This window comes from Antrostomus carolinensis, unplaced genomic scaffold (genome assembly GCF_000700745.2).
Source record: "Antrostomus carolinensis isolate BGI_N321 unplaced genomic scaffold, ASM70074v2 scaffold699, whole genome shotgun sequence".
NCBI lineage: Eukaryota > Metazoa > Chordata > Aves > Caprimulgiformes > Caprimulgidae > Antrostomus > Antrostomus carolinensis.
The window spans coordinates 12,431-30,409 of record NW_010338988.1 but is presented as its reverse complement, the minus strand read 5'-3'; the positions used below and the strand labels follow the sequence as shown (position 1 = coordinate 30,409).

At 41.1% G+C, this 17,979-nt stretch overlaps 1 protein-coding gene across 1 annotated transcript in view; it reads left to right on the top strand.

The window, feature by feature from the left end:
* The window catches only part of LOC104530925 (mitogen-activated protein kinase 10), a gene marked incomplete at its 3' end in the record, with an annotated part of 32,868 nt that overhangs the window by 13,280 nt on the left and 1,609 nt on the right, over nt 1-17,979 (top strand). The window contains exons 7-8 of the mRNA XM_010175660.2: nt 7,318-7,389; nt 17,194-17,376. Of these exons, the coding sequence (XP_010173962.2) occupies nt 7,318-7,389; nt 17,194-17,376 (255 nt within the window). The remainder of the gene's footprint in view (nt 1-7,317; nt 7,390-17,193; nt 17,377-17,979) is intronic.

Below are 17,979 nucleotides of genomic sequence, written 5' to 3'. Positions count from 1 at the left end.
TCTCACTTGGTGTTTCTTTGCTTATTCCACTCTTGCCTCAGTTAAATCAGAGTGTGAGCAACTAAAAACTGCCCAAACTCTTGGATGCCATTGGAAATATGTTGGAAAACTCCAGGACTTTTCCAAGAGCTGTGTTCAGCTCTAGCTAATATATGTCTTCAGAATCTCGTTAGAATTTGATTTAAGGATTGGAAATATATTTCTGTGTGGTTTTTTTTTTTTCAGGGAAGGGAAAACTTAACATGGTTCCAAGTGAGATAGATTTATTAAGATCTGAGCTTCTGAGGCCACAGCGATATCCCCCAAGCACACGTGACTTAGTGGGGAAATAAAACAATCAAAAAGCATTTATTTTCAGTACTGGGGAGATGTGTAAAGGATGGCACTGTAGCAAGTTCATGTGTGAGTCCTTCAGCAGATCAAAAGGGAAACAGTGATTTAGTCACAGAAATATATTGTGATAGCAACCAAGTATCTTAAGTTTGGCTAGGCCTTGGTTACAGTGCTGAGTATGTAAAGCAGAATTCCTACTGCAAATATCTTAGAGTCTAAGACAATCAAAAGAGAAAATAGCATTGAGATAGCAAGAGACAAAAAAATCCAAACTTATTCTATGTAGCTATGAACATCCAAAATGGATTGTGAAGAGAAGTCAGTGGTAACAGATGAAGTTAATATTTTCTGTGGGCAGATTTTCAAAAATTCCTTTGGCCACCAGCTGTCTCTGAAAATGGTGGGGAAATGGACAGATGTCCCTGTGACATCTGACAGGGAATATTCCATTGTATTTTCCCAGGAATTTATATGGAAAGAAAAATTGCTTGCCTTAGGGGGAAAAAAATTGATTCAAGAAAGTCTTTCAGGAATAGATGTTGCCTTTCTACCAGTCATTAGCAGAAGTTACCTTTGCATTTGAAATATGATCTGCATTTATTAGTGGGTACTATCCTAGTGTTTTGAGTGCACATTGGGGGTTTTCTTAAACTTTGGTATAATAAAACATCTGCACTCTTGTTGAGTGCACTCCATTGTTTTTCATCTTCCCAGTAATATTTTCTTAAGGATTGTTCTGTCTTAAAAAAATAAAAAAAAACCCAAAAAACCCCAAACAAACCAAAACCAAACCCAACAATTAGCATCAGGATTATTTAAAAGTGACTATTAAGAATGGCTGGCCTGGCCCTCCAGGTTGGGTCAGCTGGTAAGTGTTAGCCTGCTGCTGAAACGTCTGTTAGCCACGATGGCATTGATGACTAAGGTTGGGTTTTGTTCAGCTGGATGATTCCTCCCTGGGTATATGGTATTTGGTTTTGGATTCAGAATTTTTCTGAGAATGTAGCAAGAATTTGACTTATGATGATTTTATTGGGGGAAGTTTGTTTCTATGAGATGAGGTCTGCCTCAAAGAGACTTCAGTGTAGCTGTGAAGACAATTTGGCTGTTGCCATTCTTCTTTCTTTTTAAATTCAGATATGTTTAACAGTTTATAGTGCAATTAGCACTTAGTGTAAGAGCCCCATGCTGTCTGTGGTCTGCAGGGTGTTTGGAGTGGATCCCAACTGCTACAATGAAGATGATCCATTGCTCGCTTCCTAACATTGACCTTCAAGATTTTCAGCACAGGTCTGAATGTGCAGTTTCAAAAGTGACTGAGTGTTGAGATGTAGGTATGTGCTGCACTACTGCTGCCTCCTATGAATTGCAGCCAAGGCAAGCTAGTTGCCTTTTTTAGGCACTTGGGAAAATTAGATGGTCTCAAATGTGTTGTGGTTTGGTTTTGTTGTTGGTTTTTTGTTTGGGGTTTTTTTTTCCCCCCCCCTATGCCATTAATCACCCTTTGCTTGATGGCAACTGTACTCACTTGAACTGAGTTTCATTAGTACAGTTGAGCAGATAATTTAGAACTTGTAGAGAAAACAGGTAGTACTGAAGTGTCTTTTGTCAAGAGCATGTAGGTATTTGGTCAGGATCAAAGCAGAGAACTGGAACACACTCAAAATCATGTATCTTTTATCAGGTAGGAAAACATATAAGTATACTTAAATAATGTGCTAATCTGTTTGTATTGTAGCAGGAGAGACTACTTGTGGGATTCCTGCTTTTTTTTGAGGTAAAACGAGTGTACTTGAATATTCTTTTGAGACCTGGGAAGAGATGCTTCAAAGTCAAAATTTAAATTAAGCTAAAAAAAAAAAAAGTCTGAAGTGAGCAACCGCAGGACCTGCAAAATGTGTTTTAAACGTTGCTGCCTGTTAGATGCAGTGCAGGGTGTTTTACATTCCTTGTCAAGATTCTCTGTCGGTCTGTCTTCCTGCAATAATTGCTTTTTTTAGTTAGATTTAAAAGAAAGTGGGAGACAGGGACAGGCATGAGTCATTCCTCGTGCTTCCACTCCCTCTTGAGCTTGTGTCTCAGGATTCCTGTGGTCTTTTCTTAACCTACATGTGCCTCTTAATATCCTGGGACATCCCTTCCAGTCCCTTTGCAAGCTCTGTTGCTCTGGAATGGACAGTGGAGCATGAGTTCCTGAGGAAAAACAATAGTTTTCCAGCACTTGTTTGTCACTGCAACCTAAGAGACAACCTCTGAGGAAGAGCACAGATTTGGATGTGGTTCCTACCTCCATCTGCATTTCTCCAGGTGGGCCAGGTTCTGGCACCTGCCTGTCTACTGCAGATTAATTCTGTCTGTCCCAGAGGAAGGTGAGCATCTGCTAGTTTGAATCCCAAAAAGGGACAGCTCAGCTGTTGCAGAAGAAGGCACGATGCATATCAGTAAAGACCTCACAGAAAGTTAAAATAAAATAAAATATATATAAATTCCTACATTGGTTTGAAGCATCACACTTGTAAAATTGTGGTAACTCCCCTTAGGACAGTAGCTGTTTTCTGCAGTGTTTGGCAGCTTCAGTTGCAGGTAGTAAATTAGAAGTCAAGAATGCAAAATTCAAACACTTTGTAACCTTATTGCTGTTATTGAGAAATGTTGAGGTTTCAATAACATCATGTGGAAAGTGGTGTTTCAAATTAGAAAGGAAAGACTCTCTCAGGAAATCTTACTGGGTTGACCTGATGCTGTGCTGAGCGCTTGTTCAAACCTGTGGCAATCCATGCATGTAACCAATAAAAGTCTGAAGGGAGAGTTTTTGGTGTCTCAGTGAGGTCCTAAGATTGGAACATCACACAACTGGAAGTTTGCCATGATTTAGACAGAACTGAAGGAGAGATAGGCTTGGGAGGCTTTTAATCTTTTTCAAGTATTTGAGTCATCCTCACAATTGTCATTAGGAGTCTGAAGCCTTTGTAGCTCTGCTACCTGGAGCTTATGGTAAGCTTACTTTTACCATGTAAAAACAAGGTACAGCATCAAATACAGGCTGCTGTATTTTTCTTCCTGAAAATTCAGGTAAGGGTCTAGAAATGGTTCTTCAGAGCAGACCTTGGTGCAGACCTGCAGGAACATTCAACAAGAGAGATGGAGGTAAAGGGAAGAGGTCCTTCCCAGCAAGGTGTCTTTCTATTTTAGGAGGATTTGGAGAGAGAAGCTCACTGTGTTGTGACAGGCATGCTCAGTCGCCTCGAAATTCTACTAGAGTTTCACCTCAGCCATTGGGAAACAGCATTGTATGCTAAATATTTTGGGCTGCAGTTGCACAAATAAAATCAGATACCATGATTTGCTTCATAAATATCTATCCTAGTCTTCCCAAGTTAGTTTTGAGAATGTGATCATCTCTCTTCAGCTTGCAGAGGGACAATTTCTGCATCACTAAAGCAGGAGCTATTAGAAATGGGAATGTTTGGCATTCTCAGGCTGTGGGCAAGAGGGAGAAAGTGTGAACTAGCCCACGAGGTTGGGAAAGAGCAAAACTCATTCCTCAAACCTGCATCTCTTGTCTCCAGAGCTTCCCCGTGGCATGCATTTCATGAATTTTAATTTGAATGTCATTATTTTGATTGAATGCAAACCAGAGCTGACTGAGGACAGGTCTGAAGAGCCACCTCAGCAGGAGTTTTAGGGCACTTGCAGATTTTCCTTATGGGCTCCCTTTCACTGTGTATTATCAAGCCTCAGAGAACCTGCAGTTTGGCAGGAGGAGAATACAGGGCCATTTCGGAGCAATGAGGAAGGAAACTGTGGTGTCTCCAGTATCAGAGTGACACCCATGCTTTTCCCAAATCATCCAACATGGTAGGAGCAGCCTTCTGCAGAAACAGAAGAGGAAATTGCATCCACGGCTGAGTTACAAGAGAGGTGTCCATGGAAGGTTAGCTTGCATCCTTGTCCCACAGAAACATCTGTAGCTAGTTCTGCAGTTCCTGATCCTTCTGCACCTTTGCCGAAAGGAATCTGAAACCTGGAAGGCTGAGCAAGGACTCATATGGGTCAGGAAGTACATGAGACTAAAGCACAGAGAGGAACAGATGTCTTCTGAATGTTCTTCCATCTCAGCCCTCCCTTCTCTCCTCACCATCTCTTCTGGTCACCTTCCCTGTGATGGGCCATGTCAGCAACCAGACCAAACTGCTTCCCAGGGACACAGGAAGGTTTAGGGGTGGGGAGCATGCATGTGTGGCAACAGAGCAACTTCTGCTCAGCCTCCCCGAGCTCTCTTCAGGCTGCTCCCCGAGCTCTCTTCAGGCTGCTCCCCGAGCTCTCTTCAGGCTGCTCCCCGAGCTCTCTTTAAGCTCTCCTCAAGGAGGTTCCTGTGGAGGACAGATTCATTCCCCAAATGAATTAATTCCTCTGTTTTGCAAGACAGGCCTGACGTGGTCACTGTAGAGGATATTTAACTTTTTGGCATGGAATCAGAACCAGGAGGCAGCCAAGAGGTAAAGATTTGCTGTATGAGTGAAATATTTCCTTTGTTGAGGAAAAGACTTGCATGTGGTTTGTGGTGGGCATTTATTCAAGGTGGCTGTGCCAAGGAGACCTTTGATGTCCTTACTCTTATTTTGAAGCGTATGTACACACTCAGGAATGCATTCAGAGCAGCTCTGGGCAGTAATCTGGTTTGTTGAGATTTTAATTTAACAGGTTTTAATTTAACAAATTTTAATTTAACAAATTAAAAAACTCTAATTTAACAAATTGAAAATCTCCTCCTCTCAGTAATCCAGAACACGGGTATTCTAATGATGAGAGGGCTTCTCAAATCACAGCAATTTCACTTCAGAGTGATGAAAAGTTGGAGGTTTAATTCCTTAACACTCAGTTTCATGTGATCCTAAAACATCCAGGTGAAGAGTTGCTGAACTGAAGTTTTCCCTAGAGTCAGGCAGGGGTCTCTGACTGTCAGCCTGCGTTGGATTCAAGCTTAGGGATATTCCCGGTGTTGGTGGAGGATTGCCAGAATTTGTGAATATTTTGCATTTAGAAAAAAAAAAAAAACTTGAACCAAATGTAAATTTGTAAATTTCCAGTGCTTGGGAGTTGAGTGCAAATGTTTGGAGGTGGTGATTTGTTTGGTTTTTCTGATTCTTGGATGACTGAAATGACTCAGACTACATCTGGGTTGATGTTGGAGTCAGCGTAACTGAGGATTGAGGCTTAGGTCTCTGTTCTGCAGTCCCTACAGAGCTTGGCACACCAGTCTCAGTGCCTTAACTGGGGCTTCTGACAGCTGCTGCTGTAGATGCTGAAACTCCTGACCAACCTCCAACTCACTGCTTAAAAGCACAGTGAAGCTCTGGGCTCTAATTTGACATATTCCTCACTGGCTCAGCAGAGGAGAAAGAAGCAGCAGTCAAGAAGGCACAGTGTTTGGTTTGGTTTTAGCTCAGATGTTGGTTATATTCAGATGTTCATCTCTGCTTCTTCTGATTTGGAAATTTTCAAAGAGCTTCCTTCCCAAAACCTCAGGAGAATAATCAACTCCGCTTTAGCGTTTACAGTCCCTGGTTCAACGCCTGTGTGTGTGCTCTTGAGCACAGCATAGAGCAGTCGTGTCAGAAGGCAGCCGCTGAAAATAAAAAGGAATTAATAACAGATGAACAAACAACTGCTTGCTCTATCTTTTCCTGATATTTTGCATGCCATTTAGCTTGTGATGAAAGCAGCAATAATTTGCATCTCTAAGTTTGCTTATTGCTTCCAAACAAGTAGCCTTTTATTGATTTCTTTATTTGTTTATTGATTTCTTTATTGTGTAGTGATGAAGCTTTTAATGTGCTAAATAAAGCAACAGGGAAGCTTAGAGCTAGGCATGGAAAGATTTCCATAGATAGGCCATTTGCCTTCAAAGTCAAATCTACTTTAAACTATTGCTCAATATGAAATTAAAAGAGTAAATTTAACCAAGCAGCATGATGCTTTCATTATTTTATTTTTTTTTTTTTCCCCCCACAGTTTCTGGCCCTGAGAGACCAGTCTGTCCCTTTTCTTGCTTCCATGCCCTATGAATTACCATAGAGCAAGGACAGCAGAGGTAATGTGGTTTCATGGTATCGGTACGGGGGAAAAACGCCACCTTAATCCTGCACTGGATATAAGGAGCCTGATTTTCATCTGGTGTACATTGTGGTTGGCTTTGTTTGACCCAGCTGAACTGCTCTTCTCTGTCCGGGGTAAATAGTCCCCCTGGTTTGCTCTGAACTTCAATGCAGAAGGTACAGCTTTGTGCTTCTGTGTCTCAACTGTCCTATTTAGAAATCACCATTTCCTATCGTGGCAAATTGAAATCTTCTGAGAATCCCAAGACTTCTGGCTTCACTGAGATTGAATGTGAGTGAGCTACCAGGCTCTAAAGCAAGTGTTATTGGAGTCAAATGATCTCAACAAATTCCATTCAGACCCCTGAATACGAGGTGGATATGTCTTCACAAGGACCCAAGTTCCTTTTGTGGCAGTTCAGCTTGTGAAAATATGCATGGATCTCTGGTAATTGAAGGAGAAGCAATTTGCATATCCTCATTGAATACAGAGACCGGCTTTCATTTACAATACAAAGCAGGGAATGAATGCCAATGAAAACTTAAAAAGGACAAAATTAATCAGTAAATTTTAATTACAAAGTTGCATTACGACACAGTAGCCAGCCATGGGTCTCACTTGGTTTTCTGTATTTAATAGTATTGTCTTTCATCCACACATCTTGGGGTAAAGAAAACTGTTGGAATTGGTTTTTCTCAGACCTGCTCTGTTGTCCCCAAACCGGTACGCTCGAGCAGAGCAGCACCTGCGGCGAGCGAAGGGCAGGTCCGTGTCTGCGCTGCGGGCTGCAGGCTCCGTGCTGTGGCATGACGGGCAAAGTCTTCTCGTTTATTTGTTGTTCTGTTCCTGTTTTCTTGTTTACCTTCATTTCATTTTTGTTTTCAGTTGACATGTGGTCAGTAGGGTGCATCATGGGAGAAATGATTAAAGGTGCTGTGTTGTTTCCTGGCTCTGATCGTATCCTTCCTAGCAGCTGTTCTGGCCTCAGGAGGTACCTCCCATCCTTTCCCCTCCAGCCCCTTTCCCACCAGACTAGAGCTGACATAGGTTTGTACTGGATCTAAAGAGCTGGCTTAAGTCCCACTGCAAAATCCCTGCATGCCAAAATGTCACTGAATTATTACTGCCTCTCAGTAAAAGTCTTGGGTGGAAACCACAGTGAGTGTAGTCAGGAGATGGAAAATAGTGTCCTATGTGGTTGATCAGAATCACTTTCTGCAGGCGAGAAACACTTGTTTTTAGTTTTGTTATAAATGTCTCTACTAATTGGTGGTGGTGGGGTGTTTCATAAGTGACAGGGGGTTTAAGTTCAGGTAGTAGCATGGTAGGCACAAGTCACTGTTTACCTCGGGATGGTGTGTGAGAGGTTCTGCACCTCAGGAAGAAGGTATGATTCACTCAGACACGACTTCTAGAAATGCTCATTTCTTGGCTTGTTTGCTCTGCAAGTGGTATTGAAGTAGGAGAGTAGGGAATGGTTTCAGTTTGGGGATGACTTCTGCTTCCCCAGCCTAAAATTACCACTTCAATTTGTAGCAATTTGATGACTCAAAAGACTGGGAATTTCCTTGGAAACTGTTGCAGTGGACTTCAGCCCACCCTTGATTTTGGTACGTGTAGCTGTTATGTGAAAGCAGAATGTATTTTTGCCATCAACAAGAAGTGATTTATAGATAAATACATTAAATCAGGTCCAAGCCGACTGGGTGGATGGAGGTTTTCTTTAGAGACCATTTTGCATTCAGGACTGAGGCAGACATAATTCTTACTTTATTTTGTGCTCTATGAAACCTTTGATATACACTCTATCATTTATCAGATTGTGAAAGTGGTTTCTTCTTGTGCACGACAGCAACTGAGCTTGGTGCACACTTGGTCTAACTCCAGTGATTCCTAGTCAGTAGGATTACACAAATGCAAAATGGAGATGACCTGTGTACAAGTTTTCCTTCTCATTTAAACCACCCTGTACTTCGATAGGTGACAGAGGAGTTTCCAGATATTACTCATTTTTATGTAACTTTCTATGAACATGTGTGTGTGTTTACATATATATCAATCCATATTTACTAATTCAGTTTAGCACTTCACTTTTGGCCTCATTCACACTTCAAAGGGTTTAATATTTAGATTAAAATGTGGAAAAAGTAATATCTGAAGAGCATTAAAGAAATTAAAGAAGGCAACGATATTGTTAATATTTTCACAGCTTTGTCTAGTAAAGATTCTGATTTGTGTTTTGCCCAAACTGTTGGATGATGGTACCCATACCAAAATGATTGCTAAAATTCCCATGAGTTTTCATATGATCATGGAATCACAGAATGGTTTGGGTTGGAAGGGACCTTAAAGATCATCCAGTTCCAACCCCCCTGCCATCAGCAGGGACACCTTCCACTAGACCAGGTTGCTCAAAGCCTCATCCAATCTGGCTTTGAAACCTTCCAGGGAGGAGCAGCCACAGCTTCTCTGGGCAACCTGTTCCAGTGTCTCACCACCCTCACAGTGAAGAACTTCTTCCTAATGTCTAAACTAAACCTCCCCTCTTTCAGTTTAAACCCATTTCCCCTTGTTTTGTAATTAACTGCCCTCTGGAGCACATCTCATCTGCATATGTGAAAGCAAACTTTTCCCTTCTCCTTAGAACCTATTTGTGCTCCATCAAGATTTGGCCCAGGCTGTGTTTAGTGTTTTCTGTGGACGTGGAGTGAGAAATTAAAGTGTGGGGATTAGCGGAGTTTAGTCTTGTAGTCAGAACTGGTTTTGTGTTATCAGACTTAAGTTTTGTAAGATATCATTGAAAGAAATCCCCAAGTGAGTACAAAAAGAACTGAACACATCCCACATAAAGCTTCAAAAACTGGTTTCTTTGCCACAGCTGCGTACTTGTTAAAAAGAAATCATGCAAAGCCTCTGTAATTAAACCATTATGTGCTGTTTATTACAGCAGTAACCCCGCAGAAATTGGCATTACCAGCTGCTGATTTCTCTGGGATTGTTCTGTAATTGAGTTCACGTTCTTCATTTGTATTTATCATATGCTCCTAAATTTGCTCTGTTTTATGTACCACTCTGCATTTTTCTTCTGCTTTTTCCATGAGTGTTTATTCTGTGAACAGAGAACGATGCTGTTCTCTTTCAGGGTGCTGAGCACCCCTCCTCAAAGCCACCTCTTCTCCAAATCCATTCTGCCCCCCTGCTCAGCAGCTGCTGGCACTTCTTCTTCCTGTGCCCGTCTGTGTAGTGAAAACCAGTCAGAAAAGTGCAAGGGCAGACCCAGCCTGCTGAGACTGATGACCTTGTGGCATCTTCTTCCTTAAATGTGCATGCAAAATGTGTGGTGTTTCTCTAAAAAAGGTTATTTCTTCAGATGTGTGATGGAGTTGGGCAGCTGTATGATTCCATCAGCAGGCACCATGAGCTCCAAGAGCTTAGGGGTAACATACTCAAGGATGTGTTTAAGTGTAGAAGGAGCAAGAGTCATTAGAAATCTGTTTCTTTAAAAAAATAAAGCTTCTGCTTCAACATAAGATTGATGTAAAAGGGGTTAAGACTGGCAGTGTACCAGAAATTGTTATCAGCAATTTTTTCTTCACAGGCAGTGCTTCATTTTGCAACCACCCTGTGATTTGAAGACTATTTAATACTAATTTGTGTCCATTTTTATGAATAAATAACTGTGAAAAGCAGTTTTGAAACGGAAAGATTGAATATTCATGAGAAATGTACTGTCAGTCATATATTTGACTGCAAAATTTACAATTTGCTATTTTCCAGCAGTTCAGGAGTACAAGTAGTTTGATATTGTTGCTGTTTACAGAACTAAGTGGTCTAAGTGTTTCAGCCAACTGAAACAACTTCTGTGGCAAAATAGAGCAGTCTTACCTGGCTGTGGAAAAGTCACCAGCAGAAAAATAGGAAATGCCTTTCCCTTGGTGAGGAGTGGAGTGCTCAGCCAGGCTGCAGCTCTGTTTTACTCCTGTAATCCAGGTAATTCACTGAAATCACTTCGCTGGAGCTGAGAACAGCATCCACCTCTATTCTTTTTTTTTAAACTCCAGTTGTAAGTGCTTTGCAGTGTCCCAAATCCCCTGGGTCTTCACTGATCCTTGAAATTTTACTGTTTCTCTACCGTTTTTGGTGTATGCATGTGATGCAGTTAATTATGAGCTAAAGCTTTTTTTTTAAAAAGTTATATGAACCTTCTTTTCAAGGATGACAGCAGTAGTTCTGCTTACAGAGAAACTAGTATCATGAAGCTTGGATATACCTGTGCCTCGAGGAAGGAGAAAAGAGCAATGTGGTTTGTTGTGTTGCCTCAGGAGCAATTTGGAAAGCAGACTGCACCTGTGAGTTGACTCTTGTTCCATGTGTTGTTCTGAAAATTTTATGAGGAAGACTTATTTCTCACCACTGCATAAATGATCTGAAGGAGTTCAGAAGGTGCCTTAGTCCTCTGGTGAGCTGTGAAAGTGGTAGTTATACCTGGATTTTAAATCTATCTTTTTAAACTGCTGAATGCATTTTGGGCAGATGATGAAGAATGAGCATTTAAATTCTGTATTTGGGAATGCCTCCAGGGAGACATGTGTTCAGTAGAGAGATGTAAGGTCAGCGTGATGTCAGCTTCTTGTAGTATAAATCTTAGATGGCCACACCAGCTGTCACTTACAGAGCTGCCTTCTACTGGTGCAATCGTGTTCCCCACGGCACAGAGATGGGGGTACGGCTTTACAGCTCATTTAGAAGGTATTACTAATACCTTCTACTAAATACTAAATAGTGCTGATGTTCATCAGCTGCCTTCTAGGCTGGGTACCTGATCCTCGTGCATGCAGCTGTGCACTTAGGAAGCCAGAAATGTACCACAAGTGAAGGTTCTAGAAGCATAGAAACAGCCTGGAGTAGGTACTGCAGTGGTGAGGAGGCATCCACAGGGAAATGGAAACGCTTATCCGAGAGCAACACTGCAGCCTGTGCTGCAGTTTCTGGACTAGCCCCTGAGCACTGATTTGCTTGCTGCTGTGTAAGCAGAGACACTCAGCAACCAAGTGAAGTACCAACTAAAAAAGAGCAGTTGAAAATTTTAGTGCAGGTGTTATCATAGATAAGCACCCAAAGGTTTAATGACAGCTACGCAACCAACACTGCTATCTGCTAACTTCCTAATGATCAGTGGTCATCTTGGAAGTCATTTTATTTATCATAGAATGGTATAGGTTGAAAGGGGCTTTAAAAACCATCCAGTTCCAACCCCCCTGCCATCAGCAGGGACACCTTCCACTAGACCAGGTTGCTCAAAGCCTCATCCAACCTGGCCTTGAACACTTCCAGGGAGGAGCAGCCACAGCTTCTCTGGCCAACCTGGGCCAGTGTCTCACCACCCTTATGTGCTGCATGTTCTTCTTATTATCACCAGCTGTTCTGTCACAGCGTGTAAATAGTAACTATTGTTCTTCAAGGTGCAAAATGTTTCTGGTACAGTCTCATTTGTACAAATGCCACATTCTTCTCAAAGCATTCACCTTGGCACAGAAAATGCTTTACGCTTCCTGTCTTGTTAGATGCTACTGTTTGCAATTTATTGTGTGGTTTTATGTAAACTGTGTTGACATCACTATGTAAATTATGGGACTGTGGAAAAAAGGTATCTGACACTGTCTCCCACAGTGAAGTTGGTTAGTTTGGGTTTTATTTACAGGGTTTTTTTTAAAGATACAATTTTAAAAATTGAGCTATTAGCTTTAGAGGTGGTGCAACAATTTGGTGTTGGGGAGGGAAATAGAGAGCTGCTTATAGTAATTATTCTAGTTTGGATGAGTTAGGAGGATCAAAAATTTATCCCCAAAGCAATGCAGTCAGTTTTCCTTGGTGGAACATGCACATTTAAGGAGAAAACCTTGAGAAAGGTGGTTCCTTTCAGATTTTTGAGATTGAAAAGAGATGAACTGACCCTGTCTATCTGTTAGGAAGGAAGAGCTCTGTGTCCAGTTTGGTTTTGTTGTGCCTACTTTAACAAAAGCAAGATGTGACATGCCCTAGTCCTAACTTTAGCCAGAAAGAGCAAATCCTGCTCCTGTGAAGTAAAGCCAGTGTAGATGTGCTGCTTCACAAGTGAAGAAAGTGGAGCCCTGCATGATTGCCCACCATCACCACCACCACTCTCCAGCACCGTTCCAAAAGCTCTGTTATAAACAGGCATTTTGGCAGAATTACTTGTGTTTTCCACACTCCAGTTCACAAAGATTGCTGGAAGAGGATTTTAGGAAGAGGAGTTTCTAGCAAAGCCACACTTCAGTGTCTCTGATGATCAGTTGGCTGTTAGATTTGCAAAAGGAGTTTGGTTTTTTTTGGCCTAAATTTCATTTATTTATCACAAGCTATTAATTTGTGCAACTGCAGAAATGCTTTTACTATTTTCTGATTGAGGCAGAGAAGAATTATAAGCTTTCTCTCAAAGCCAAGCTCTGTTTCCTCAGTTGTTTGAATATTTGTAGAAATGTAATTAAAATGAAGTCTGCAGGCCAGCTGAATGGTGGTCCTTAATTCACACTTCTGAAATACTAAGCACACATTGCATGAGGGAGAACAGAAACAAAAGTAATGGTAAAGTTTTGATGACTTCACTGTGAAATCTGATTTTTTCCAATAGAAATATTTTTTTTGTGCATTCAAAAGATTATTTTTCCCATTAGAAATTTTATGCATTAGCTTTAAAAAAAAAGTACATCTCTTAATATGCAGTTCAGATTCTGGTTGTTTTCCAAGTAAACCAGGTATTTAAAAAGCAAAAGAGAACAATGCTTATGGCAGCATTAGAGAACATTCAAAGATAAATCTTCATACACATTTTAGAACTATTTTCTTAACGAAGTTTATCTGCTGTAACTTTGGCCATCTGAACGTTAGTAAGAATGCTGCAGTGCTAGTGCCAGGGATCAAAGTAATAAATTCAGGTTAGATCCTTTCTTCTGTCTTAGGTCATACAGGTGCTATTGTGTACAGATGACACGTTTTCCTTGATCCTCTCTAGGGCAAGGGACAGCTGAGGTGATTCAAATAGCTTTAAAGCAGACATTTCATCATCTTCCAGAGTTTTGGGTTGTAATTTTTCCCAACTTCCAGTCTGGCCCAACATTTGCTTAATTTTAAGGGTAAAAACAGGGTCTTCTGTTAGCAGAAGTTTTTTCTTCTTGAAGTTTTCTTCATTCAAATACAGGTTAATCTTTTTTGGCCTGGGAAATTTCTGTCAGTTACGTGATTGTTAACTGGTAGTACCATTTTTTTCAGTTGATTTGCAAATAATACCTGTAGTCATAATCACTCATTGGTTAATGTAACCTACAGTGGGTTTTGATTCACCTTAGGACTGTTCTATAGTCTGTAATATATATATTTAAATTATACATTTTATATATATATATATGTTCTGTGGTCTATATTCTATATACTGTTCATTTGTTTTCTGCAGAATTGCTGAAGTTTATTCTGACTAATGGTTAGAGAAAGCTGTTTCTCTTTGCTTCAATACGTAGACCTCAGAATTCTTTCAAAACTTTGTTGTTGTTTTTTTTAATCTCCTACCTTGATGGGTACAACCCCTTATTGTCAGGTGCACCACAGATGCATCACAACCAGTGACTGTATAAAACCTAACAATGAAATGGAGCTGGAATGATATTCAGCAAGAACTTTATTACGTTCTTGCACGTTTTCATGTGTTGGACCTCAGGAGGTAATCCAGTGCTAGTGAGGCCTAGGGAAGTGCAGAAACAATGCTGGAGAGAAAATGTGTGTCCACCTGACTGCAAAAGGGTCTGTCCCCACCCACTCTGGCTGAGCATGGTTTTGCTATTGCCGTTACTAGGGCAAAACCAGGTGCCGAGTGCTCCATCATGTCAATTGGCGTGTGTGTGTGTATAGATATCTTTAAAAAGCAAATTAATATTTTTTTATTTAAGGGCTTTGGCAGTATTTGAGTAACCTAAGTCAGAAATAATACAGTAAAGCAGCACAGTTATCCACTCAGATGATTCAGTTACTCACAACCAGTCCCTGAGGTTTCTGTGATGAAAAGCTGGACATTTTTGGTCCTTGGTGCAAGCGAGGGCTGCAAAAGCTCCAGTGCTGTCCTCCTGCAAATCAAAGCTGGTCAAGGAGTGGAACGTGGTGGCTCTGCCAGCTCTCTTGGCTTTGGCTGTTGTCTTTGCACTGATGACTCATGAAACTTCTTCCATCCCTTAAAATCTTCCAGCCGTGGGTGGTAGCCAGCTTGTCTGTTGTCTCTTAGTGAGAGCCTTTCCATCAGCATTGATGCTGGTTCCCACCACGTAGGCCCTATTCCAGGATCTGTTTTCACTCTTTTCCCTTATCACACACATCCAGAGCATCTTACTGCGTTTTCCCTTTTAACACATCCGTGTCCCACAACATTCTGTAATCCCAAAGATCTCTCTCTTTTTGGCCTGAGTGATGATTAACCTGCTCTGTACCAGCATCAGCGTGTAAACGTCTGATGTCTGCTTTGAAGCAAGTCCTGTGTTTGGCCTTCCCTGGTTATGAGATGGCCTTCACTCAGTCTGCACAGGTAACGCTTCCACTGACGCTTTTATCGCTTGGCTTTCTCACCCATTTAGCTTCTCTTGGCACAACTAACAGCCCCTGCATTTCCCTATTCTCTGTTCTTCCCTGTAAAGCATTTACACACTCTCTATTTTCAAGTTACTCAGCAAGGCCTGCTTCTGAAATAGTCCAGCCAGCAAACTATGACGTGTGTTAACTTGAAAACAAGTTTAAAAATGTGTTTAAAAAGCACTTGATTTTCTAATAAAATGTTTACTGAAATAATTCAAACTACTCTTTGAGCAGCTATAGTCTTTATTGTCGTTGAGTCTTGTGTAACTTTGTTGTTGCAATTGTTTAGTTTTCTGCTGTGAAAAAGATACTTTACATGGATGGCACAAGATAGATACAACCTGTGGAGTGTGTGTGGGAGGGGTTGTTCTACAAAAAGCTTTGGTTTAGTTCAAAAAATGAAAGTTACTCAGAAAAATCTTTACAGGCCACTGCTATTTCTAGCAACCTTTTTCAGTTGAAATTAAAACCATTCAAAACACTGTTTCAGCATTCTTAAAGCGTATGTTTAAATTGTTTTATTTCCTTTAAACACTTTTGATTAGTAAAGCTGCGATTTTTAAAAGAATTACTGGATTTTTGTTCAAATGAGACAAATTAAATGTCTTGAATTTTCAAGGTATGTGAAAATACTCAGTTTCCATTTCTCTAAACTAAAACATGTTTCTGAAAATCTGAAATTGCTGCTGCACCAAAGAGCTGCTTTTTCCTTGACTTTGTTTTTTTTCTTATTGCCTTCATTCTGGGACCTGATTTCTCTCCTAGATTGTGAGGAACTTGTCTTTAGTATTTGGGAAACTCCTCCACACTTATGACACTCACGACAAGAATAACTTAGAATAATTTAAAAAAAACCCCCAAACAAACCCAACCCAAGTCTGTGAAATGCTTTGAATGTTTGCCTTTTAAAAGCTTTTTATTTCCACTATGTTCTTAACAAAACTCCTTCATTTGCTAGCATCAACGTACCCATGTCTGCATGTCTTCCTTTCTTTATGTTGTCATCAATGTCTTAGCACTGTGAATTAGTGGGATGTAGAGATGGTGCTGATTTTAGACAGTGGTTTAATAATTATTTTTTTTGGTACAGTAAAGCTTGTTCTGAATGTGGCTGGAAGAGCTACCTTACACCTATCCAGTGCCTAATTGTTATCTCAGAAAAATGAAAAATATCAACGCAAGAAAAGTAATACAATTTATTTTTAGGCCTGTTTCTTATTAGTCAGTGACAGTTTAGCAGTGGAGCCATCACATGTGCAGTTAAAGAGAAACATCTGCCTGTACCTGAGGCATCATTCGTCTGTGGAAAATGAGTCCCAGTGTGTCCTTATAAAATGAAACAAATTGCTTTTGAGGGGTTGTGGGTTGGTTGCTAATTTTAGTAAAATTAGCCCCAATAAAGTAATTGGAGAGAATAAACATACCAGTGTGAAGCAGCTGAGTGGCAGGTGACTTCTGTCCCACGCAGAACTCCTCTGAGCCCGCTGGTTCTCACTCTCCACAGACTGAAGGGAGAGAGCAGGCCAACGCGTTGCTCTTGCCTGCTGCGCCCCTGTAGCCAAGGTGTCGTAGAGGCAATTACCTGCAGGTAAAAAAAGGGGGTGCAAGGCATTGGATTGCAAGTTCCAAATGAAAATGGTAACGAGTATTGACCCAAAGAGAGGAAGTTGGGTATTTTCCCTTGGTGATTTTAGGATTCCACAATGCCCTCAAGGAAGTATAGTTAGAATCATAGAGTCATAGAAGATATTGGGTTGGAAGGGACCTTCTAAAGTCATCTAGGCCAACCCCCCTGCAGTGAGCAGGGACATCTTTACTCAAGCAGGTTGCTCAGAAGCCCCATCAAGCCTGACCTTGAATATCTCCAGGGATGGGGCCTCCACTACCTCTCTGGGCAGCCTGTTCTAATGATCTTCTACCCTCATATTGAAGAACTTCGTGATGGAGAGTTTTGCTCTTTGCAGGTAGTAGGACCTGGAGGCATAGTGATGAAAAATAGATGGTGACTGCAAAGATGTTGTGAAGGGAGTTAAACACCTCTGAGGATTTCCAGAGAGCACCCAAACAGAAATGTCAGGAGACTGTACTGCGGTTTGTGTTTTGTTTTCCTTAACTACTGATGTTCAGATATTGATCAGTGGAATAAAGTTATTGAGCAGCTGGGAACACCCTGTCCAGAATTCATGAAGAAGCTGCAGCCGACGGTACGGAACTACGTTGAGAACAGACCCAAGTACGCTGGCCTCACTTTCCCCAAACTTTTTCCAGACTCTCTCTTCCCAGCTGACTCGGAACACAACAAACTCAAAGGTATGTCTGACAAAGGGACGTGGTTCCTATCTCAATAGCTACAATGCTATGAAGGGCTCTTTCAAATTTCCTTCTCTCTAGTTGCTCTCCCCTTTAATGCAGCTGGCTGCAGAGATGAATGACTGCGTGGGGTTTGTTCAGCTGAGGGACAGCCTTTGGAAATTATTTTTGCAGACCCCGGTGCCTGGGCAGCCAAGGGAACAGGCATTATCACCCATGTGTTGAGCATATCCCCACGCTTTTCTGTGTGATGTTTCTGTCCTGTGAGGATCTGAGGTGTTCCTTTACTCTCATTCTTCAAGTTGTGAACTTCCACCAGAAGATCTCGGCGCTTGCACTGTTTTGTTTTAGGTGAAGAATAGCAGTTCAGCCAGCTGCCTGCCTCAGAGCTCTGCCTTTACTAGACAACAGAAAGATATTAGCAAGGTCAGCCAAAATGCTCTTGATATAGCTGAGGTTTAATATCTGTTTTTCTTTTGAAAAATGCTGTGAGTCAGTTTGGATATGTAAAGTAGAGCACTAACTTAATTACAGTGTGGCTAGATAGAGCCCTGTAAAAGAGAAGTTGCAGTGATTTTAATGATATATTGAAGTCTCGTTTTA